Here is a 26,461-nt window from a genome sequence, read left to right as displayed (position 1 = left end):
ATACTAAAAATTATTTTCAAATTAAAGAAGAAGTCAACAATCATTCAATGTAGTTTTACGTGTGTATGGCCTTGCCATAAGCTGAGGTGGCTGTGTGTGAGTCTTTATTGTTTACCATTTAATAGGTATGTGAATTCAGTTTAGTTGTGTACCCTGCCTTGGGGATTTGGAAGATGTATGCAGTCTGTTATTTAGTTTGGCATTCCATTAATAAAAAAAAATAGATTCCATTAAGAAGATATGATTTCCATAAGAAAAATGTACTTTGTCTCTAAAAGACTTGTACGAGTAAGAGGTATGGAAAAGAGGTCTCCCATCAATACCATACTTGGAAGTAGAAACCCCCCATCGAAGACGTGTAAAAGTTCTCAAATTTATAGGAGTCTTCGAAGTGGTCTTATATTCATTCACGTAAAGAAGTCTATTATCCATAGAACTGTCTTCTATGCATTGCAGACCTGTAAGAGTTCCTCCATCTATAGAAGATTTTTAAGAAGACTTTTAAGAGGTCTTCTACTTTCAGAAGATATTTAAAAGGCCTCATGTATTTAAAAGGTATGTAAGAAAAAAAATATTGGAGACCTCTAAGAGGTCTTCTGTTTTTTCGAAGGCATCTAAAAAGTTTTCCATCTATAAAAAACTTGCTATTTTTAGAAGATCTGTAAAAGGTCTCCCTTCCAGAGAAGACCTGTACGATGTTTTCTATGTTTAGAAGACTCGTAGGAGGTATTCTATTTTTAGAAGATCTGGCAGAGGTCTTTTTTCTTTGATCTTCCAAGAAAGGGTGAAAGGGGTCTTATATTTTTAAAAGACTTGTCAGAGGTATTTAACCTTTAGAAGAGCTGTAAGAGGTTTTCTATCTTTAGAAGACCTGTATGAGGTTTTATGTCTTTAGAGAAACTGCCAGAGATCTTCTCCCCTAAGAAGATCTGTACGTTGTCTTCTATGTTTAGAAGACATCGTAGGAGGTCTTCTGTCCTTAAAAGATCTGTAAGAGGTCTTCTATTTTTAAAAGAGGTAAGAGGTCTTCAGTCCCCTGAAGACCTGTAAGAAATTTTCTGTATTGAGAAGTTCTTCTATCTTTAAAAGTTCTTCTAGGAGATATTCAACGTTTAGAAAGCCTGTCAGACATTTTTTTCTCTTATCTCTCTCTTATTTTTAGAAGACCTGTATGAGGTTTTATGTCTTCAGAGGACCGGCAAGAGGTCTTTCACCGTTAGAAGACCTGTCAGAGGTCTTCTCACATTAGAAGAACTGTACTATGTCTTCTATGTTTAGAAAACCAATAGGAGATCTTCTATTTTTTACAACGTGTGAAAGAGGTCTTCTATTTTTAAAAGATCTGGAGAGATTTTCTATTTTTAGAAGACCTCTAACGGGATTTCAGTCTCCAGAAAACCTGTAAGAAGTTTTCTATCTTTAGAAGTTTTTCTATTGTTAAAAGACCTTCTAGGACGTCTTCAATGTTTAGATATATCTGAGGTTTTTTTTGAGGAGCTGTAAGCGGTTTCCAATTTTAGAAGACCTGTATGAGGTGTTATGTCCTTAGATGACCTTCAAGAGGTCTTCTAACATTAGAAGTCCTGTCAGAGGGTTTTTACCTTTAGAAGAGGTAATCTATATACAGAAGACCTGTATCTTGAATCTTTAGAAGGCCATTAAAAGATCTGCAATATTTAGTCTTGTAAGGGTTCTTCCATGCACTGAAGAGGTCTCCAAGAGGTCTTCTATATTTAAAAAATCTGTGATAGAAAAACTTTAAGAAGTTTACTTCCTTTATGTTAAGAAGCCCTGTAACAAGTCTTCTTTTTTAGAAGATCTCTAAGATGTCCTCTATTTTTAAAAATACCTGAAGGAGGTCTGCTTCCTCTAGAAGACTTGTAAGTGGTCCTCTATATTTAGATGACCTGTCTTTTATTTTTAATTTACCTGTAAGAGGCATTTTATTTTTAGTGGACATGTAAGGAGTCTTCAATACACAAGAGGTCTTCATTTTCAGAAAGACTGCAAGACGTTTCTTTTAGAATACCTATATGAAATTTTCATTATCATTAGAAGACCTGTCAGAGGTCTTCCATCTTTAGAAGACCTTCAAGAGGTCTTCAATGTTTAGACGACCTATTAGAAGTATTCTATCTTTAAATGTCCTGTAAGACGTCTTTCTTTACCAGACGACCTTTAAGAATTAATTTATCCATGAAAATCCCGAAATAAGTCCTTATCCATAGAAGACGTGGAAGATATATTTTATCCTTAGAAGACCTTGGGATATATAGGAGAACTGAGGAAGATTTTTATGCTCACCATCATACTATGTAGGGTATATAAAATATGTCTTTTCGAAATATTCGTCGGAGACCCCAATATATCTTCCAAAATTTAAAATAAAATCTGATGGAACTTTAGGTTTGAAGTATTCTATCCTGGCCCAGTAATTGGTATAGCCGCCATATAACGGTACCTCCAGATTTTCGGTATTTTGAAGGTTTCCGCCACAATTTACAAACAAATCACCTACAACTTGTCATTTAGGGTTTCTGAAAGTTCTGTTCTCTCCTTGCAAAAAAGATTCTCTACAGATCCACAGATCCGGTATCTCCGGAACTTTCGGTATTTTGAAGGTTTCTGTCTCAATTTCGAAACAAATTTGTTGAAACTTTATTTTAAACATTTGCCACAGGTCTACTAATTGGTATAGCCCCCATATAACGGAACATCCCGATTCTCGGTATTTTTAAGGTTTCTGCTACAATTTCCAACCAATTAGATGAAACTTTACGTTTGAAGTTCTTAAGAGATCTGTCCTCTCTTTGGACAAAAATGATCGATTCAGCTCCACTAATTGGTATAGCCAACCCCCCTCCCCCCACCCTATAATGGTACCTCCCAATTTTCGGTATTTTTGAAGGTTTCTGCCCCAATGTCGACCCAAATTTTATGAAACTTGATAATTGAGATTCTTAATAGATCAATCCTTTCCCTTGCAAAAAGAAAAAAATCGTTACAGGTCCACTATTTCATATAGGTAACCTATAACTTCCGATTTTCCGTATTTGGACGATTTCAGCCACAATTTCCAACCAATTTAGCTGAAACTTCACATTTGGGGTTCTTGAAAAGTCTGCTATCTTCTTGCGGTCCCATTTCTCTTTAGGCAAAATACATTCCAGAACATTTTGTATAGATCGAGATCCTCCCATCGATCTGCTCTCGACTTCGAAGTTGGGTAATATTGAACTAATCCTGGTAACTCCCCATTTCTACTGTGATTTAAGGTAAAAATAATGCAGAAGTTAGATTGCTCACATTATCAAAACTTCCATTTCATAACTTTTGGGGGGATAGGTATAGCCTGCCTATTAAATAATTTCCTTAATTTTAAAGGGCTTTGGCCATAAGTCTAGTTTTTTCAAATGGTGGAGGGTATAGAAAGTTCGTCCCAACCCGTTTTTTGTTTTTTTTTTTCTTTTTCAACTTCCCCTTATTTTAATCAAATCACGTCACAATAATTCTTATTTTTTTAATTCCAACTGGAACAGGATATGCGACCACACGGTATTATTTAGAATTAAGTTTTTTTTTGGTGGCATTCCATTTTTGTAACAGTAGCTGCACCCTTTATTTCGAATTACATCACATCCATCATTTGCAAGTCACCGCATACGTCAAACATCCAACCTGTTTGGCGCGGCACAACTCCTCCACAGCAGATTTTGGGTTTTTTTCGAATCAAAAAAAATGCTACAATTTTTTCTCAGTTAATTGATATTGGTTTCGTTAATTTTCTCTCTTTCGCTTTAGCTACATACTTTTACCTTTTGTGGCCAGGTGGTATGTGTGTATGTGCAGTTGGTATGAATTGGTATAACCAGAATTCTAGTAATGTTTGTTTCTGTTTGTGTTTTTTTTTGTGGTTCCTCTTTTGTTAATCTCTTGGCAAGGCCAAGTGTACGCATTACGTTTTTGAACTTTTAATAGTTCATTTGGTACTACGTTTGTTTGTTTTTCTTTTTTGGGAACAATTGTTCATTCATTCTTTTAGTATAAAAACGGGAGACAGTGACGAGAATGGTATCAGTTCTAGAATTCATTCATTCAATACAGACCCATTTGAAAACAAAACCACAAATCTTTACAAAAATGTTCAAGTTGGTAAGTTTGAAAAAAACACCCAAATATTCCTCTCATTCCCAAAATAACAAAATATTTGATATCTCCCCCAGGTGGTATTGTCTGCTCTCCTCGCCGTAGCTGCTGCTCGTCCCGGTCATTTGGAAACACCCCTCTACTACTCTGCCCCTGCTGCCACTGTTACCGTCCAGGAATCAGCCTTGGCCCATGTCGGCAACGTGGTAAAGAGTGTCCCCTCTGCCGTCTCACATCACAGCAACAGTGTTGTCCACAGCACTGCCAATGTAGTGGAAGATGTCTACAGTCCCGCCGTTAAGACCACTTCCTATACCACAAAGACTTTGGCCACACCTGTTGTGGAAACCTATGCCGCTGCAGCTCCTGTTGTCCACAGCTATACTGCTGCCGCCGCTCCTGTAGTACAAACCTATGCTGCTGCTCCTTTGGCTCATACCTATGCTGCCGTTCCTGCTGTGTCCACCTATGCCGCCTCAGCTCCTTTGACCTACACAGCCACTGGTGTCTGGTAAATATTGGAGGGAAAAAATGCGGTGTTTCGAAAAATTGACCATGGATTGCGAAAAGGAGGATATTCAAATCGATTTGTTAAAATTTGTGTAGTTTTAAAATAACAACAAATAAAAAAATCTTATATTTATTGAAAATCTGTTGTGAGCAATATAAAGAACGTGGGATGAAAGGTTCAACTCAGGGATGCTGGGTCGGGTCACTTTTGTTAAGACTAATACATGTTTAAAGGACTAAAGATATTAGTCCGGCGGACTATGCCAAAAAGCTATCTTACTCAAACAAAGAGTTTCCCAAAGTCGGAATAGCTCAAAAATACGAGTCAGGACGACTGAGAAAAACTGCAATATACTCTACAAAAACTGCTAACTTTACATTATCTTCAAACGATTTGAGGGTATGTTGACTTCGAGCTCCATAGCTGCAAACCTGTAGATATCCTTAATATAGGACCTTTAACATACAAAAAAATTGAATAATTTTGTTTTAGCAAAAAAATTTGGCAACTTCGCGAGCAGGATTGTTCGCAGAATGGGAGTTTTTTTACGGAGTCTACTCTTCACTTCTTTGTTTTGGGTGGGAGCACTCCCTAGTAAATCCTATTTTTTGAAGGTTTCTACCATAATTTCAAATAACCAAATAAGACGAAACTTGCAAGTTGGGGTCCTCTGTAGGTCTGTTCTCTCCTTGCTAAAAATATTTGCCACAGGTCCACATACAACGGAACCTCCCGCAATTTTTATGGTTTCTGCCACAATTTTCAACCAAATTTGAGGAAACTGGTTTGTTCTCTCCTTGGAAAATTTCGATTTAGGTCCACTAATTGGTATAGCCACCCTATAATGGTACCTCCCGATGTTCGGTATTTTAAAGGTTTCTGCTGCAATTTCCCACAAAATTAGATGAAACTTGACATTTGGTGCTCTCGGTAGGTCTGTTCTCTCCCTGAAAAAATGTAGCTCCAGCTTCAGTAATTGATATAGCTCCCATATAACGGTACCTCCCTATTTTCGGTATTCTTGAGGTTTCTGCCATAATTTCCAACCAAATTAGATGAACCTTTACGTTTGAGGTTCTTGAGAGGTCTGTCCTCTCATTGCAAAAAATGTTCGATTCAGGTCCGGTATTTGGTATAGCCTCCCTTTAATTGAACCTTCCGATTTTCGGTATTTTGAAGGTTTCTGCACAAATTTTATGAAACTTAATAATTTCGATTCTTAATAGATCAGTCCCCTTCTTGCAAAAAGAAAAATATCGATTTGCTCATGTTCTCTAGAGAGTGAAACTTCGCAAGCTGGATTGTTCGCAGAATGGGAGTTTTTTACGAAGTCTACTCTTCACTCTTTTGTTTTGGGTGGGAGCACTCCCGAGAAAATCCTATTTGATAAATCAGAGTGGGAACAGAATCGTCTAAAATTTAAGGAGGTAAAAAGGTATTGCTACTTACAAGGTTTGGACTATAACGACAGCTTCCTTCACTTTATATGAGGTATGTGCTAATTTTTAGAAAATGTTTAAAGTGTGCCCGAGAAACCACATATAGTCGACCGAAGTATTCAATTTTCATACCTTATCTAATAATAGAGATAAAAATATTGGTAAGGGCAAAATTACAAGAAAATCGAACAATTATATTCAATTTTAAGCACAATCCGAAATTGCATATTCATCACAAGTTCCCGGTTGAGAAACATATTCAGATATAGAAAACTGTAAAGAATCTCTGACTTGTTTCGCAAGTTATGACAGATAAAAGTATTCTTTGAGCGTTTTGGTTTCAAAATCTCGAACCCTATGTGGGGGAGGTACCAGAAGAAACAGTCTGATCTCTACAAAATATTGAGTGGTGCCAAGTCTGAATGGAATCGGATGTTTATTTCGCGTTTTATAAGCTCCATGGATATTCAAAATGTTGACCCTTTGTGGGGGAGGTACCAGAAGGAGTGGACACATATATCGCATATTTACAGCAGGTCTTGTGTTCGTAGAGTGTAATGATGTGTGAGAAATTTGAAGAGAAACGAATGCTTATTTCGGATATTATGATTGTTTTGGTTATTCAAAATTCTGACCTTTGGTGGGGGGACGTACCAGATGGAGTGTACAGATATATCTCATATTTACAGCAGATCTTGTGTTAGCGGAAGTAATGTGATGTGTGAAATTTGAAAAGAAACGACTGCTTATTTCGGATTTTACGATCGTTTTGGTTATTCAAAACTTTGACTGTTTGTGGGGGAAGTACTAAAAGAAATTGCCCGATCTCTTCCATCTTTGCAACAGATTTTGTGTTGATGAAAATACTGATATGTACCAAGTCTGAATGGAATCGGATGTATATTTCGCATTTTATGATATTCATGTATATTCAAAATTTTCACCCTTTGTGGGGGTGGTACCAGAAGGAGTGGACCAATATACTTCATCTTCACACCAGACCTTGGGCTAGTAAAAATATTGTGCATTGCGCACCAGCCATATACACAGAAGGACGGACGGATATCTTTAGATCGACTCCAATTTTCCTGAAACGGATTTGGTGCAAAGAGACCTTGGTTCTAAAACCGTTATTTCGATGAGGCAAATTTTGGCTGCATCAAATGATATATACCATATATAGGCATATGGCTGAGGTTATAATGAAAATTCAATAAGAGGATTAAATTTCCATCTGTTAATTGATGCTTAAATTTTTAAATTCGGAAAATTGTGTTATACCATTTTATGGAATATGCCAATTGGAAATTTTCGTTATGACGTGATTTTATTCTTTGAGAATCTCACTCGCCGAATTACAGCTAGACATACCTAAATTCGGTTGGTTCCATAAATTTCACTGACCCTTTTTTGTGAGATATGATCAGTCCTACAGCTTGCTGAAACATTTTTTTTAAGAATACATTCTGCTCGAAATGAGCAGATTTTACTCGTGCCTACTTTTTCCGCAAAACGTGGCTCATCGACATAACGGCTTTAGACCCTAGGTCTCTTTGGACCAAATCCATTTCAGAATATTTGAAATCAATCTTGGGAAGTCCCTCTTTCTGCCTGCCTGGCTGGTGTGCACTATAACTCTAGTAGGGAGTATCCAATCGTAATATTATTATCAAACACAGATCGAGTCCTGAGATGAGCAACATCGGTACACTCTTTTTGGTACCTTCCCCGCAAAAGGTCATCAAATGCGAAGTAACATCCGATTCATTCTAAACTACTCACATTTCAATATTTCCACTAAGACAAGATCTGTTTTGAAGATGGTAGATATGGATTCACTCCTTCTGGTATCTCCTCCACAAACGGATCAAAATTTTGAATAACAAAATACGAAATAAGTATACGATTCTCATCAAATTTCAAATATCTCAATATTTTTATAAACGCAAGATGTGGGACATCTCCATCAATGGTTTAACATTTTGATTTTCTACCTCCCCCCTTCGATTTTCTTTAAATTTTGAACAGCCTAATATTTTTATCAGCATTCGAGGACATCTGCAGCTGACATCTGTCGGTAAAACGGACTGATGCTTTTTAACTGACATTTATTAACTTCTTATATTTTAACATTTAAAGGGGAAACAGAGACGAATAAAGGCCGATATAACCCGTCTTCAAATCTGACCCAACTTTTTGGAAAAATATTTGGATTTGTACAAAAATGGATACTCGCTCCGAGGCAGACATTTTATCCGTAATGCAGTACATATACCCTCTTCCAAAACCTATAAAATTCTTCTATCCAGAGTGTGAGTTGAATAATTTTTCTCGTCTCAGATTCTTATCAGCATCAATCGAGAAATCGATTTCAACTTCATATAGTTTAAGGTTCGTTCTATATTTAGGTGTAGTTGCAACTCTCCACACCCGTCTCAATGGTGCCTACCCACCTCATGGTTAGCCATCATTTTATATAAATGAGTCTATTAATTTAAATCCCTTCACATAATTTGCACACATACACACGTTTCTACGAGCCATATGGATCGGAAGTACTCATTTTAAGTTTTGCCTTCGCCACCTCCTCCTCCTCCTTCTCCATCTCTTGCGGATTTATTGCATCTAATTAACATTTTCATTAAAGGCACAAATGTCTTCATTGTCTGCCACCACAACAGAAATGTTGCACGTACGTTTATGTCTGCAAATTTGCAATTCATTTTAAATGTGGTTGCGTATTTTCCTGCAACAATTTATTCAGTTCAATGTCTCATAAATCTCAGGGTCAAATAATTAAGAGCAGGAAAAATGGCAATGACAATGATGATTTTCAAAGAAGTGGGAGTTTTTTTTGGGGAGAGGAACTATTAAGTTTTTCAGGAAGCAAATGATGAATAATTAGAAAATTTTCATTGCATTCCGGTAGCTTAGAACGAATGATCAAAATGCAGAACAATTTAAAATTTCTTGTATCACTAACAATCGGAGATGTTATATCATAATATTTAAATGAATTTATGATGAAATTCTCCAAGCCCACCTATATAGGTATTTTTTTCTTTATACCCTCAGCCATGTGGCTACAGAAGGAATATATAATTTGATTTGCCCAAAACGTGCTTCATCGGTTTTAGGTCCTATTTCTCTTTGGACTAAATCTGTTTCAGGACATTTGGAGTCGATCTAGCGATGTCCGTCCGTCCATCTTCTGACTGGTGCGCACGATAACTCTCCAAGGGAGTATCCGATTTGGTCCAAACTTGGTACATCGTAATATTTTGTCAGTTCGTAGATGGGCAAAATCGGTCCACTCCTTTTGGTACCTCCCCCACAAAAGGTCCAAATTTTCAAAAAATATATTTTCTGCACAGAAAGAGAAACGATAATCCGATTTCGCTCCAACTTTGAAAATCCTAGCATTTGCGTCTGTGCTAGGTCAGGTGCAAAAATGGATAATATCGGTCAAATCTATGAAGTACCTCCCCCACAAGGGTTCAAAATTCTGAATAATTATAGCTCTTATGAAACATGATGTACGAGTCCGATTATCTTCAAATTTAACACATTACAATATTTTTATTAACCCACGGCCTTGTCTGAAGATGGAATATATCGGTCCACTGCTTCTGGTACCTCCCCTACAGAGGGTCAAAATTTTGAATATTCAGGAAGCCCATAAAACCGGAAATTAACATCCCATGCCATTCAGACTTGGCACATCCCAATATTCCCATGAATCTCAGATCTGTTATAAATACAGGTTGAGATGAAAACACTGCAAGTAACTTCAGACTGCTATCTTTTCTAAGCCACTCGTCCGACAGCTGTTAAAATTATTTCAGTGACAGCTCATTATATTGTTTACAAGCGCACAAAAGCATTTTGGTGAGAATTTTCCAGAAAAAAAAAATGTTAGTGATGGAATTAAAGCGTGATAATGTGATTTCTTTATATTTGGCTGGAAAACCAAAAGTAGCTATCCTTAGAGCACTCCAGCATTCAAATTTCAATAAATCTTTTTTGTCTCGTACCATCGATCGTTACCGTGATATTAGTAGCGTAGCCCGACGTCAAGGAAGTGGACGGAAGAAAACACCAACAATAGCAGAAATGATTCGAAAAGTAAAGAAGCGACGTGATAGAAACCCGCATCGCAGTGACCGAAAAATGGCTCGTGAGCTGAACATATCGCAATATTCCATTTGGCAAATATTGAAAAATGAGCTCGGGGTAAGCCATTGAAATTCCAAAAAGTGCAGGAACTTACACCGCAACAGAAAGAAAATAGGCTCAAAAGAGCTAAAGAGTTGCTTCGCTTGGCCGAAAATGGTGATCTGCCGAATTTGGTTTTCTCCGTCTCCAATGAGAAAACATTCGTTGTCCAGCAGTTTGTAAACAAACAAAATGATCGTGTTGACTTGCCAAAGAGGTCAGCTGAAAATGTGCACCTTCGATTGGCCACCAGAACTCAAGCGCAGGCCATGGTGATCGTGTGGACCGCCATAGCAGACGATGGTCGCTCTCCGCTCGTATTAGTCGACCGTGGCATCAGAATAAATGCCGAATATTATCGGGAAAATATTCTGGAGGGTGTATTAAAGCCTTGGGCACGCAAACTTTTTGGCCGCAGACATTGGACATTCAAACAGAACTCAGAGTCGTCGCACCCAGCACACGCCACCCAAGAATGGTTACAAAATGAGGTTCCTCGCTTTATTTCCAGCGCACAATGACCACCAAAATCTCCGGATTCCAATCCGTTGGACTATTGTGTATGGAGTATTTTGGAAAGCAAGGTTGACAATCGCTTCGCCGGGAATGGGCCAAAATACCGCAGAGCAACATTCGGACAGCGTCTGACGGTTTCATTATTCGTTTGAAGGTGAAGGTGTCAAAGGTGACCAATTCGAACAAATCTAAGCTCATTCTTAAACTTGATGCTATTTCCGACTTTTTTGCTTTCATTCAATAAAATTAAAAAACAAGTAAGCAAAGGCTATAGTCGTGCGGGGCCGACCATGTGATACCCTACAACACAACAATATGTTAGAAACAACCTTATGTCTAAATCCACTTTGGAGGGTTTCGCTTTTGAAATTATGTCATAGAGCACTGCCCAGATATTAGCCTTAGCGTTTTGACCAGGGACATTTGCCCAATATTTAAGCACATATACCAATGGTTATCCAAAATGCTAGAATTCTTCATAAACAAGCCATAAGTTCATCTTTTGTGTATTTCGGATATCGCCTGTAAGTAATGTTGGTATTTTTACACACAAAAGTAGTGGTCCATTCTACCCGCAGTACTAAACTTTAACTTCATGCGAGATTTCCTTTGGATTCAATTTGTTAACTTTATAAAGGCTGCAAAATCAGGAACATTTTTAGTTGTTGGTCCATTTCAACGCCTAAATATATTGCGGACATCTTTGAAAACAATAAGCCTAGCCATTCTGAGCTTAACCCTACTTTTTTCGTGAGTATAATTGCAATCTGTATATAATAACCCCAACCTGTGTTGTAAAATGAAAAAATATTACAAAATAGACACTTCAATATTAACAATCAAATTGAAAAAATTTCATGCGATAAAAAATATGAAAAAATAAAAAAATGTCACAAAATACTACAAAATCTATATTAACACCATTATTGGTATCTTTTTATGCGAATTTATTATATTTTATTCTTTTAGGCCAGGAGGGCATTCTGAATTGACATTTGTCGAAATCGGTCTAGCCATTCTTGCGATATAAGCATTCTAGCTAAGATCCCCTTCATTTCTATATATACATTGTATATATTTCGCTATATACATCCGATATATTTGCTATAGGCATCGACGTAACGGTCAGAGTTGACCTGTTCATCTATTTGTGATTTCGACGGGATTAAAAATATTCGCGGTTTTCTATTAAACTCTATTTGACTTTTATATAACAAAAATGTTATGGTCTATTTCACCCACTAAATATTACGCGATGACCGTCAAAATTGGAAGGCTTTTGCCCAGCCCTAAGTTCTAGCCTCATGCTAACTTCCGCTTCGATTGGTCTATAATTGCAACCTGTAGAACAGCTGCAAAATCATGAAATTTTTCAGTTTATGGTCAATTTCAACCCCTAAATATTATACGATCATCTCCAAAAGAAGTAAGGTTATATTCTGACCTTAACCCCACCTACATTCTAAATTTCGTGAAGATCGGGAAGACGGACAGACGGACGGACTGATATACATAGCTAGATCGACTCAGCTCGGCGAGATAGGAAGATCCATATATACTTTCCTATGTGGGAAATCAATATTTCGAGGTGTTACATAATTTTTGGCCCAATCAAACTTATAATACCCCCAACACATAGTGTTGTAGGTTATAAAAATTTAAGAAGGTAGGTGTTTGACTTTGTTGCAGTTTTTTATCTCACCCTGTAGAGTAAAAAAGTAAGTAACCAATATAGTCCGAATCTGGCACGTCGCAACATTTATATCATGTTTAGGTCTGATACGAAATAGACAATATTGGCCCATTCCTTCGGAACCTTCTCCATAGAGGGCCATCAATTTTAATAATGATAACAGAAGTCAATATATGTTTAAATAATCGAAGATTAGGTGAGGCCATAAGTTTGTCGGCAAAATCGACTGTTACTTTTAACCTTGTTTAATACTAATGTTGATTTTAAAAATTTGGAACAAACATGACATCCCCATAATCGATGTAAAATTTTCACATCAATATATTTCTTTTGGTGTCAATCGGTAAATTTTAATCGTTTCATACACAGAGCTTACATATCTTCTACCAAACATAGGTCATCGACCTCAGATCCATATGAACTTTGCTAAAACTGTAAAAGCTTATTTATGCCGAGAATATAAAAAGAAATGTAGAAAAATTCCATCTCTTTCAACACCTAGGCAAATAATTCAATAGACTTTACTAAAAATTACTCCGAGCTTTGTCAATGACAAATAACCAAACATTCAAATAGCCTAATAAATAAAAACAAAAAAACATTTTACATTCCCTACAAACAGCTTACAAACATTTGTAATCCGATTATGTTTACCTGAATAGTATTCCATATATATTTTTTTGTAATATCTGACAATACAATTATCCCCTGCCTTTGATAATTAAACTCAGGTATGCAATATGTATTTACAAATTGAATTATTTAGATGCAATTTAAAACCCAATTACGTGTGTTGTAGTGTTCTAGAACATTTTTCATAATTACTCTAAAACATGACTACTAATGGAAAGTCCGTTTTTAATCCCGTCCATTATCCCTTTCTAGGCAACTAGGTTTGTTTATCACAGCCGTTACTTTTTTCCTCCTTGTCCATATAATTCCGACTGACCTCAGATTTCCGCGTGATTGCCTTGCGGTGACAGTTATTATCGTTTTTATTGACCTTTCTTCGATGCATGAAAAGTGCCAGCCAGAGGGCACAGTGGTTTGTGAGGCATAGGAATAAAAATTTCAAAAAAAATAAATAAATAAAAATTGTTGGTCTGATAACAATCCTAAAATAAATGTAGAAATACAATTTATATATGTATTTAAAAAAATATATATTTAAAAAAGAAACATAGTTTGATAATTTTTGAAAAATATTTTTTAAGAAATCAATGACGTTGAAAACAAAATGAAAAAAATAAAAATTTAGCAATGACAACCCTTTAAATTATTAAAAAATTATTTAAAAATTTAAAATTCAACTATAATTTGAGGTAAATTTTCTGTATATCTAAAACCCTTTGGTCTGTTATGAAAGATCATTAATAAATACCAGGTATGGTTTTAAGGCGTTACAAATAATTAAAAAAATTTCTGTTGTAAGTTCATTGTTATCACTAAGTTCGAATATGATCAAAGCCACAAGACAATGCCGCTTATGTCGCTTATGGGAATTCGGAGTTTTGTAAAAATAAAAAATTTTTTAAAAAATTATCTACGAATCTGAAGGTCTAGAAAAATAGTCATCTCTATTTGAGGCTCTTAATAACGAGAAATGGCTCTAAATGTCCTCATATATATTTAAAAAATCAAAGAAATATTCTTGCAAGATCCGCGTTTAAAACTATGAATACCCACACAAATATTTCGAACAAAAAAAACTTGAAATAAAAAAAAAACAAATTAAAAGCATCGAAAATATGTTTAAAAATAAGAAATGAAATAATTTTTAAAATTCAAACTGAAATACATCAATAATATCCAAAACATTACCGTCAAGGGTACTCTTAGAAAAATTCGTAAAAAAATCATTTAATTTATACTCTGATTATTATTATTATTATTATTATTATTATTATTATTATTATTATTATTATTATTATTATTATTATTATTATTATTATTATTATTATTATTATTATTATTATTATTATTATTATTATTATTATATTATTATAATTATTATAATTATTATTATATTATTATTATTATTATAATTATTATAATTATTATTATAATTATTATTATTATTATTATAATTATTATTGTTATTATAATTATTATTATTATTACTATTATTATTATTATTATTATTATTATTATTATTATTATTATTATTATTATTATTATTATTATTATTATTATTATTATTATTATTATTATTATTATTATTTTTATTATTATTATTATTATCATTATTATTGTTATTTTTTATTTTCTTTCTTTACAAATCCGATTTTATGGACGTTAAAAATATTAAAGGAATCGTGCTCTAATAGTCTTTTAAGAAATTGTTTCCAAAAATACATCTTTGTTATAGTCCTTGAAAATGTGTGACATGGTCCTTGAAAAAAACATTCCGTAAAAAAAGAAACACGTCAGAAGCTCTTTTAAACAATATACCAGAAAAATAACGTCTGTTGCTTCATGAAAAAAATATTAATAAAATAAGTTTCAGGCTCTCTTTTTCCTTGTTAAACATTATTCAAAAATTCAACATCTAAAGCTATAATTGTCCTAGAAGAAATAAATTTTCAAAAATATAAATAAAAATATTTTTTTTAAATTACGACTCGGTGTTTGCAAAAAAAATCTTGAAAAACTCGTGTCGAATGCTCTGATAATCCTTGAAAAAATATTGTTAAAAACATTCATATCTAATATTGCTTAAATAAATTTCATGTCTAAAATCCATTTTAAGGCTCTGATGATCTATGAAGAAATCCACATTTCTGATAATCCTTGAAAAAGTTCTCAAAATCTTTCAAAAGTCTACGCTTCTGATGGTCCTTGAAAAAATATTCATTTCAAAAATCCACTTCTTGGATCATCCTTGAAAGAATATTCTTTTCGAAAATCCACTTCCTTGATAATCCTTGAAAAAATATTATTTTCAAAAATCCACTTCTTTGATGATCCTTGAAAAAATATCCACGTCTCTGATGCTTCTTTAAAAATTATTCTTTAAAAAATCTACGTCTCTTGAATAATTATTCTTTTGAAAATTTACGTCTCTTAAATAATTATTCTTTAATAAATCCATGTCTTTGATGACCTTTGAATAAAAATATTCTTTGAAAATTTCACATCTGGAGTTGATGGTTTGTGATGGTCCTTGAGAAAATATTTTTTTTTTTCAAAAACCAAAATCTCTGATGATCCTTGAAAAAATATTTTTTTCAAAAACCAAAGTCTCTGATGATAATTGAAAAAATATTCTTTCAAAGGTACACGTCTCTGATGATCCTTGAAAAAAGTATTCCGTCAAAAATCCACGTCTTTGATGACCCATGAAAAAATATTCTTTTAAAAATCTCTGATGATCCTTGAAAAAATATTCCTTCAAAAATCGACGTCTCTGATGATCCTTAGAACAATATTCTTTAAAAAATCCACGCCTCTGATAATCCTTGAGAAAATATTCTTTAAAAAATCTACGTCTCTGAATATCTTCGAGAAAATATTCTTTCAAAAATTCATGTCTCTCATGATCCTTCCAAAATCTTCTTTTAAAAATCCACGTCTCTAATGGTCCACGATTTTTTTAAATGGTCCTTGATTTTTTTTTTAAATCCACGACTCTTTTCGTCCTTGAAAAAATTTTCTTTTAAAAATCAACGTCCCTGATGATACTTGAAAAAATATTTTTTCAATAATCCACGTCCCTGATGATCCTTGAAAAAATATTCTTTCAAAAATGCGCGTATCTTATGGTTCCTGAAAAAATATCCTTTAAAAATCCACATATTTCCAATTCCCGGATGGTTCTTTAAAAAATCCAAGTCTCTGATGATCCTTGGAATAATATTCTTTCAAAAATTCACGTCTGATTTTTAAACGATTAAGGCTCTGATGGTAGTTGAAAATTTTTCTTTAAAAATCCACCGCTGGGGCTGTAATCGTCCTGCAATCGAGAGGATATGAATGTCCCAAAATTTTTTTTCTTTAAAAATCCACCTCTCTGATGGTCAACAAATGTTTTCCCAAACAATTTCCGGCCTCTGATGATCTACTAAGAAAATTGTTTCTAACAAAAATATACGTCTCTTACAAATATGCTTAAAAGCAAATAAAAAACAAGTAAGGAAAGGCTACAGTCGAGCGGGGCCGACCGTTGAATACCCTACAACACTATAATAAACCATACAGTTTATTAGGCGAAATACTCGACAGAATTTCACAAGATATTGTGACAAATAATAAAAGACAACCATCAGGTTTCGTTCTCTAATTTTCGAATAATAGCAACTTAAACTAATTTGCTCATTTCCGATTTATTGGTAGATGTTGCACGTAAATGGTCTTCCTAGATCTGGAACCAATATTTCCCAAAGACTTATAATCTCTCAGAAGTGGCAAAAGATTAACATTTAGTATTGGTTTTTGACTGAAATGCATCTATATGAGATACAGACATTTGACTATATTCTTCAACGAAATCAGCGTTAACGAAGTAGTCAGAAGTGCGTCTTTCCTGTGTTTGTGAATTCTCCAAAAGTCACTGGAGTGGACATTTTCGTATTTTGTCTACAAATACAAATATTTTTGGATGGCCATCCAAAACTGCTTGGCTTTGCAATGTCCAGTAACTCCCATTCAAATGTGCGTGAGGATCGGGCGATAATTACGACCTCCTGACAATTTTGCAGTTTTTTGGTCCATTTCAACCCCTAAATATATGGCGATCATCTCCAAAAAGAGTAGGCTTCTATTCTGACCCTCATCTTATCTCCATGCAAAATTTCGTAAGGATCGGGCCATAAATGCGATCTGTATATGATATTCTGATATCCCAACTACTTAGTTTTGTTAGCTGTAGAAATATTACCAAATGTTTAATTCAAAATTAAAATATGCCAAAAATATGACAAAATGGAAAAAATATGAGAACATTTTACAAAATCAATATTTTCATCTTTAGAGAGATATTTTTATGCGATTTTTTTAGACGTTTTATGTTTCCTGTCAAGAGGCCATTCTGAATTAATGAGAACTGTCGAAATCAGTCCAGCCGTTCTCGACATATAAGAGATTTTTCAAGCATATCATCTTTGATAAACATATATATCGCACATATTTTGCAATATATCCGTTTTGTTGGATGTTAACATCAATGTAAAGATCAGAAGTAACCTTGTCATGGCTTTGTGATTTCGCTGGGATTTAAAATATTCGCGGTTTAATGAAAAATTTTGAATTTTTTCAACAAAAAAGATATGGTCTATTTTACCCGCTAAATATTATCCGATGACCACCCAAATGGGTAGGCTTCTTGCCAGCCCTAAACTCTAGCTACATGCGAAATTCCGCGTCGATTGGTTTATTATTGCGACCTGTAGAGCAAGTGCAAAATCAGAAATTTTTTCAGTTTTTGGTCCATTTCAACCCTTAAATATTATGCGATCATCACCAAAAGAAATAGGGTTCTATTCTGACCCTAGCCCCACCTCCAATTTAAATTTCGTGAAGATCGGACCATAATTGCGGCCTGTAGAGTGATTACAAATTAACATGGACAGACGGACAGACGGACAGACGGACGGACGGACATACATAGCTAGATCGACTAAGCTCGGCGAGCTAGGAAGATCCATATATACTTTCCTATGTGGGAAATCAATATTTCGAGGTGTTACATAATTTTTGGCCCAATCAAACTTATAATACCCCCAACACATAGTGTTGTAGGGTATAATAAAATCTACAACTGAGGCTCTTAAAGTTCCTTTAAAATTGTATTTTACGTTGCAAAAATATAGTTCAAAAAACCTCTGAAATCCTGATGGTCAATGAAAAAAATGTTCAAAAAAATCTATGTCTGGAGCTATGAAGATATTCTTAAATATTTCTAAAAAAATCCTTAAAAATCCATGACTTTGGTCCATGAATAAATATTCTTCAGTACTAAAACTCTTTACAAAAAATTCGGTGACTTGCCAAAGTCATGCTATGTTTTGGTCCTCTTAACAAAGTTTAGGAATTCTTTTTATTTTGGTTTTTACAAATATTCGGACTTATTACGCCTTTTAAGTGTTTCGAAAAAAAACGAGTTCTTTCGGTATATACGAAAATGTTTTGTTCCTTAAAAAAATATTTAAAATCATCCACGTCCCTTATAAAGGCTTCGAAAAAAAAACATGTCTCTTATAGACATTGAAAAATATTTATTTAAAAACAGCTTCTTCAATATTCCTCGATATACGGTCATGAAAAAGTATTCTCTAAAAACCCAGCATTTTGTGGTCTGGTAGTTGTTGAAACAAAATTATTTGAAATTTAGAAATTTTTGACAATTAAATATTGAAATACCACTGTTCCCCCCTCGGTTGAAGGTCATTCAGTTTTCAGTTCATTGCACTGAAAATAAAGACCGAGGACCGCTGGTCGTATGACCAATAAACACAATTCCATTTGACACGTGCCACAATAAAGTCTTAAATGCAGTCCCGCACAACATTGTATCTATCGTTGGTTGCAAATGTGAAATGATGAATGACTCAAACGTTGGGATTTCGTCCATGGATAAGTGTTACCACACTACCTACCTCCTCAAGGTAAGTGGTGTGGCCTCATGTTCGTTTCGAAATCCCAAAGGAGAATTTTCCACCAGCACAAAAATGGTAGGTACTGGAGTATTATCACGCCTGCTAATAGTGTATGAATATTGCACGCAGTACACAAATGAACACCAATGCCAAGGATTGATGACACTGCACTCTGATTGCCATGATTGATGAAGAGCAAATATGCCAATGGTCACATACATACCTGCTGTTGGCCGTAATACCTGCAAGGAGACAGAAAAAGAAATTTGATTATAGAAAACATGCAGTAATCGAATGTTAAATGCATTCAAAGAACACCTGTCAAACGGGTGGATTTCGTAATGGGAAATGCATGATTTGTGCATGGCTGAGGTGGACAATGGATGGGACAAGTGGTGGATTAGGTTGGGAATAAAAAATATAAATTATAAAATGTCAAGAGTGGATTTAAGGGCACATTTTATTCAGGGACCAATGTGAATTTTTAAGGATATTTTTGCAAGGACTATCTCAGATGTGGATTTCATTGAAGGATATTTTTTCAACGACTTTCAGAGACGTGGATTTGCCATGAAATATTTCTTCAAGGACCATCAGAGACGTGGATTTTTTAAAGAATATTTTTAAGGGCTATCAGAGACGTGGATTTTTTAAAAAATATTTTTTCAAGGACCATCAGAGACGTGGATTTTTAAAGAATATTTTTTCAAAGAATCATCGGAGACTTGGATTTTTTTAAGAATATTTTTTCAAGGATCATCAGAGACGTGGATTTTTTAAAGAATATTTTTTCAAGGATCATCAGAGACGTGGATTTTTTTAAGAATATTTTTTCAAGGATCATCAGAGACGTGGATTTTTTAAAGAATATTTTTTCAAGGATCATCAGAGACGTGGATTTTTTAAAGAATATTTTTTCAAGGATCATCAGAGACGTGGATTTTTTAAAGAATATTTTTTCAAGGATCATCAGAGACGTGGATTTTTTAAAGAATATTTTTTCAAGGATCATCAGAGACGTGGATTTTTTAAAGAATATTTTTTCAAGGATCATCAGAGACGTGGATTTTTTAAAGAATATTTTTTCAAGGATCATCAGAGACGTGGATTTTTTAAAGAATATTTTTTCAAGGATCATCAGAGACGTGGATTTTTTAAAGAATATTTTTTCAAGGATCATCAGAGACGTGGATTTTTTAAAGAATATTTTTTCAAGGATCATCAGAGACGTGGATTTTTTAAAGAATATTTTTTCAAGGATCATCAGAGACGTGGATTTTTTAAAGAATATTTTTTCAAGGATCATCAGAGACGTGGATTTTTTAAAGAATATTTTTTCAAGGATCATCAGAGACTTGGATTTTTTTAAGAATATTTTTAAGGGCTATCAGAGACGTGGATTTTTTAAAAAATATTTTTTCAAGGACCATCAGAGACGTGGATTTTTAAAGAATATTTTTTCAAAGAATCATCGGAGACTTGGATTTTTTTAAGAATATTTTTTCAAGGATCATCAGAGACGTGGATTTTTTTAAGAATATTTTTTCAAGGATCATCAGAGACGTGGATTTTTTAAAGAATATTTTTTCAAGGATCATCAGAGACGTGGATTTTTTAAAGAATATTTTTTCAAGGATCATCAGAGACGTGGATTTTTAAAGAATATTTTTTCAAGGATCATCAGAGACGTGGATTTTTTAAAGAATATTTTTTCAAGGATCATCAGAGACGTGGATTTTTTAAAGAATATTTTTTCAAGGATCATCAGAGACGTGGATTTTTTAAAGAATATTTTTTCAAGGATCATCAGAGACGTGGATTTTTTAAAGAATATTTTTTCAAGGATCATCAGAGACGTGGATTTTTTAAAGAATATTTTTTCAAGGATCATCAGAGACGTGGATTTTTTAAAGAATATTTTTTCAAGGATCATCAGAGACGTGGATTTTTAAAGAATATTTTTTCAAGGATCATCAGAGACGTGGATTTTTTTAAAGAATATTTTTTCAAGGATCATCAGAGACGTGGATTTTTTAAAGAATATTTTTTCAAGGATCATCAGAGACGTGGATTTTTTAAAGAATATTTTTTCAAGGATCATCAGAGACGTGGATTTTTTAAAGAATATTTTTTCAAGGATCATCAGAGACGTGGATTTTTTAAAGAATATTTTTTCAAGGATCATCAGAGACGTGGATTTTTTAAAGAATATTTTTTCAAGGATCATCAGAGACGTGGATTTTTTAAAGAATATTTTTTCAAGGATCATCAGAGACGTGGATTTTTTAAAGAATATTTTTTCAAGGATCATCAGAGACGTGGATTTTTTAAAGAATATTTTTTCAAGGATCATCAGAGACGTGGATTTTTTAAAGAATATTTTTTCAAGGATCATCAGAGACGTGGATTTTTTAAAGAATATTTTTTCAAGGATCATCAGAGACGTGGATTTTTTAAAGAATATTTTTTCAAGGATCATCAGAGACGTGGATTTTTTAAAGAATATTTTTTCAAGGATCATCAGAGACGTGGATTTTTTAAAGAATATTTTTTCAAGGATCATCAGAGACGTGGATTTATTTGTTCACTAACCACAATAGGCCTCAACGTTGATTTATTGTACAATATTTTTTCATGGACCAGATGACCTTTGACAGACCTTGCAAATTCACGAGACGTTGTAGAGGTTTCTACATCCGGAAGAGATTTTATGAGCAGAGGGCTTTTATAATTCGTCTGTGGCCAGATGACCTTTTCCAGAGTTTCTCTGGCCAATGCATCTTTTAGAGGCCTTCTGTGGCCGAATGAATTCTTATAGGTCTTCTATGACCAGAAGACTTTCTACAGGTCTTCTCTGGCCGCAACACCATTTTCGGTTCTTCTATAGCCAGAGACCCTTCTACAAGTTTGATATAGGCAGAGGAACTTTTACAGCTTTTATGTGGCCGGAAGACTTTTTACACGGCTTCTATGGTTCACGACCAGAAAACTTTTTACAGGACTTCTACGTTCAAAAGGGGTTTATAAGATTGCCAGAGGACCTTTAGTTATTTTTTTATGGCCAGAAGACTTTCTAAAGATCTTCTGTGACTGAAAGACCTCTTGAAGGTCATCTATGGCCAGAGGGCTACTTACAGGTCTTCTAAGACCGGAAATCCTTTGACAGATCTTCTATGGCCAGAGGACCTTTTACACGTCTTTTAAGGCCAGAAGACTTTCTATAGGTCTTCTCTGGCCGCAAGACCATTTTCGGTTCTTCTATAGCCAGAGTATCTTTTACAGGTCTTTTATGGCCAGAGGAACTTTCATAGGTTTATTATAGCCAGAGGAACTTTTACACAGCTTCTGTGGTTCACGGCCAGAAGACTTTTTAGATGACTTCTACAAACAGAAGGTCTTTCTAAGATCTTCTATGGCCAGAGGACCTTAAGCAATTATTTTATGGTCTGAAGACCTGCTAAAGATCTTCTGTGTCTGAGAGATCTGTTACAGATCCTCTAGGGTCAGAGCACCATTTACAGGTCTTCTATGGCCAAATATCACTTTTACAGGTCTTCTATATCCAGAGGAGCTTCTAGCCAAAGGACTTTTACAGATCTTCTATGGTCAGAAGGCCTTTTACAATTGCCATGATTGATGAAGAGCAAATATGCCAATGGTCACATACATACCTGCTGTTGGCCGTAATACCTGCAAGGAGACAGAAAAAGAAATTTGATTATAGAAAACATGCAGTAATCGAATGTTAAATGCATTCAAAGAACACCTGTCAAACGGGTGGATTTCGTAATGGGAAATGCATGATTTGTGCATGGCTGAGGTGGACAATGGATGGGACAAGTGGTGGATTAGGTTGGGAATAAAAAATATAAATTATAAAATGTCAAGAGTGGATTTTAGGGCACATTTTATTCAGGGACCAATGTGAATTTTTAAGGATATTTTTGCAAGGACTATCTCAGATGTGGATTTCATTGAAGGATATTTTTTCAACGACTTTCAGAGACGTGGATTTGTCATGAAATATTTCTTCAAGGACCATCAGAGACGTGGATTTTTTAAAGAATATTTTTAAGGGCTATCAGAGACGTGGATTTTTTAAAAAATATTTTTTCAAGGACCATCAGAGACGTGGATTTTTAAAGAATATTTTTTCAAAGAATCATCGGAGACTTGGATTTTTTTAAGAATATTTTTTCAAGGATCATCAGAGACGTGGATTTTTTAAAGAATATTTTTTCAAGGATCATCAGAGACGTGGATTTTTTAAAGAATATTTTTTCAAGGATCATCAGAGACGTGGATTTTTTAAAGAATATTTTTTCAAGGATCATCAGAGACGTGGATTTTTTAAAGAATATTTTTTCAAGGATCATCAGAGACGTGGATTTTTTAAAGAATATTTTTTCAAGGATCATCAGAGACGTGGATTTTTTAAAGAATATTTTTTCAAGGATCATCAGAGACGTGGATTTTTTAAAGAATATTTTTTCAAGGATCATCAGAGACGTGGATTTTTTAAAGAATATTTTTTCAAGGATCATCAGAGACGTGGATTTTTTAAAGAATATTTTTCAAGGATCATCAGAGACGTGGATTTATTTGTTCACTAACCACAATAGGCCTCAACGTTGATTTATTGTACAATATTTTTTCATGGACCAGATGACCTTTGACAGACCTTGCAAATTCACGAGACGTTGTAGAGGTTTCTACATCCGGAAGAGATTTTATGAGCAGAGGGCTTTTATAATTCGTCTGTGGCCAGATGACCTTTTCCAGAGTTTCTCTGGCCAATGCATCTTTTAGAGGCCTTCTGTGGCCGAATGAATTCTTATAGGTCTTCTATGACCAGAAGACTTTCTACAGGTCTTCTCTGGCCGCAACACCATTTTCAGGTCTTCTATAGCCAGAGGACCTTCTACAAGTTTGATATAGGCAGAGGAACTTTTACAGCTTTTATGTGGCCGGAAGACTTTTTACACGGCTTCTATGGTTCACGACCAGAAAACTTTTTACAGGACTTCTACGTTCAAAAGGGGTTTATAAGATTGCCAGAGGACCTTTAGTTATTTTTTTATGGTCAGAAGACTTTCTAAAGATCTTCTGTGACTGAAAGACCTCTTGAAGGTCATCTATGGCCAGAGGGCTACATACAGGTCTTCTAAGACCGGAAATCCTTTGACAGATCTTCTATGGCCAGAGGACCTTTTACACGTCTTTTATGGCCAGAAGACTTTCTACAGGTCTTCTCTGACCGCAAGACCATTTTCGGTTCTTCTATAGCCAGAGTATCTTTTACAGGTCTTTTATGGCCAGAGGACCTTTCATAGGTTGATTTTAGCCAGAGGAACTTTTACACAGCTTCTGTGGTTCACGGCCAGAAGACTTTTTAGATGACTTCTACAAACAGAAGGTCTTTCTAAGATCTTCTATGGCCAGAGGACCTTAAGCAATTATTTTATGGTCTGACGACCTGCTTAAGATCTTCTGTGTCTGAGAGATCTGTTACAGATCCTCTAGGGTCAGAGCACCATTTACAGGTCTTCTATGGCCAAATATCACTTTTACAGGTCTTCTATATCCAGAGGAGCTTCTAGCCAAAGGACTTTTACAGATCTTCTATGGTCAGAAGGCCTTTTACAATTGTTCTATGATCAGAAAACTTTTCAAAGATCTAGTATGGCCAAAAAACCTTTTATAGGTCTTCTGTGTTCACAAGACCATTTTCAGGTCTTCTATGGCCAAAAAACTTTTACAGGTCTTCTGTGATCACAAGACCATTTTCAGGTCTTCTATGGCCCAAGGACCTTTTACATGTCGTTTATGATCAGAATACTTTTTAAAGGTATTGTATAGTCAGAAAACCTTTTTACATGTCGTCTTTGATCACAAGACTTTTTACAGGTTTTCTTTTACAGGACTTCAGAATTCCATTATAGAGCTCTGAAATACCAATAAGGGATACTAAGCCTTGTACAGTTTGAAAACTTTTTAATGTCCTTCTCTTGGAAGAAATCCTTAAGGAGTTCTCTTTGAACCAAGCTCTTCAAGAGAACTATGTCTGGATTGAATATTTTTTTAATATTCAAATCTTGAAACTTAAATAAAAATTTTAATTTATTTTTACAAATCTTCTTGATTTTTATTTTTCTTTATGACAAAAAAAATTATTGTATTATCAGTCAAAAGGATTTTTGGATAAAAAAATATGAAAATTTCGGATTTTTTGGAAATATTTTAAAGAACAAACGTACATTCACTAAAGTTTGTGGGGAGGGTAGAGGGCGATAAAATATGAGGATAAACATAATAAATACAAAAGGTATATACAAATAAAAAGAATATATTAAAATATGACAAATGAACATGATTTTATGGCAATGATGGATCGGAAAGAGCAGTGTAGTAGCTTAGGCGAAACAGTATGTGATCCATGTGGTTGTGGTAGTGGAAAAAACGACATCATGTCCAACTGTTCAGTACCGGATTACAACTAGGGCAGGATAGGCCAAAGTTGGGAGAATTTAAGTCCATAGCCATAACAGATCCATACAACACCCCTTCTATCAGCGTGAGTCTTCCTTGTTTACCAGGGATGAGCATAGCCATGGGCCAAAGGCAAAACTGGAGCATGATAACTGGCATGCAGGGCCAAGGGAGCTGCAGCATAAGTGGTCTTAATTACCGGTGCCACAATGGGTTGCACAACATGAGCTGAGCTGTGGACCTGGCTAATGGATTGATGCGACACGGCAGTGGGTACGGATTTGACAATGGCACCAACTTTGGCATAGGCAGGCTCATGAATGACATGGGTAGGACCAGCCACAAGCACAGGACCATGACCAGCCAAGTAACCGGGACGAGCAGCAGCTACGGCCAAGAGAGCAGACAACACCACCTAAAATTATTGAAATGCAATATTTTTTTTCAGAACTTTTCTTTTTCAAATATCCTTTTTCCCCATCTTACCAATTTGAACATTTTGATTATCCTTTTTATTGAAGCTTACGAAGAAAAGAAACGACAAAGAGGTCTGTGTTGCTGTTGTGTGTTTAGACTGTTTTGAAGTCTGAATAGTTTATGTTTTAATCTAGGTTTATGTGGCCATTTATATACTAAAACTTGGCTTATTTCCTCAAAATGGCTGGCGAATACAACAAAAACAAAAATAATTCCCCAAATCAGCTGCTAATGTTGTCGTCGTCGCCGCCGCAGCTGATCTAAAGCCATACAAATGTGGTTGAACACAAACCATAACAAAGGCGGCGAGAAAAACAGAATGAAAATACGAAATACAACAACAACCGAACGCGAGCATAACAACAAATGCTGGCGAAAATTG

The 26,461-nt window shown here is 34.8% G+C and overlaps 2 protein-coding genes across 2 annotated transcripts; one reads left to right on the top strand and one right to left on the bottom strand.

Moving 5' to 3' along the window:
• The first annotated feature begins 4,088 nt into the window (after window positions 1-4,088).
• Window positions 4,089-4,711, top strand: LOC101897247 (cuticle protein LPCP-23-like). The gene is made up of 2 exons (XM_005188744.4): window positions 4,089-4,152; window positions 4,224-4,711. The coding sequence occupies exons 1-2, from the start codon at window positions 4,141-4,143 to the stop codon at window positions 4,659-4,661; spliced, it is 450 nt and encodes a 149-aa protein (XP_005188801.1). The 5' UTR covers window positions 4,089-4,140; the 3' UTR covers window positions 4,662-4,711.
• Window positions 4,712-25,236: 20,525 nt separating this feature from the next.
• On the bottom strand, window positions 25,237-26,236 carry LOC101897069 (neuropeptide-like 3). Its single transcript, XM_005188743.4, has 2 exons — window positions 26,089-26,236; window positions 25,237-26,017 (listed from the first exon to the last, which is right to left on the bottom strand). The coding sequence occupies exons 1-2, from the start codon at window positions 26,098-26,100 to the stop codon at window positions 25,703-25,705; spliced, it is 327 nt and encodes a 108-aa protein (XP_005188800.1). The 5' UTR covers window positions 26,101-26,236; the 3' UTR covers window positions 25,237-25,702.
• Between the last annotated feature and the right edge of the window lie 225 nt (window positions 26,237-26,461).

The sequence above is a fragment of the Musca domestica genome, unplaced genomic scaffold (genome assembly GCF_030504385.1).
Source record: "Musca domestica strain aabys unplaced genomic scaffold, Musca_domestica.polishedcontigs.V.1.1 38, whole genome shotgun sequence".
In the NCBI taxonomy this organism is placed as follows: Eukaryota; Metazoa; Arthropoda; class Insecta; order Diptera; family Muscidae; genus Musca; species Musca domestica.
This window is presented reverse-complemented; position numbering and strand designations above follow the sequence as displayed.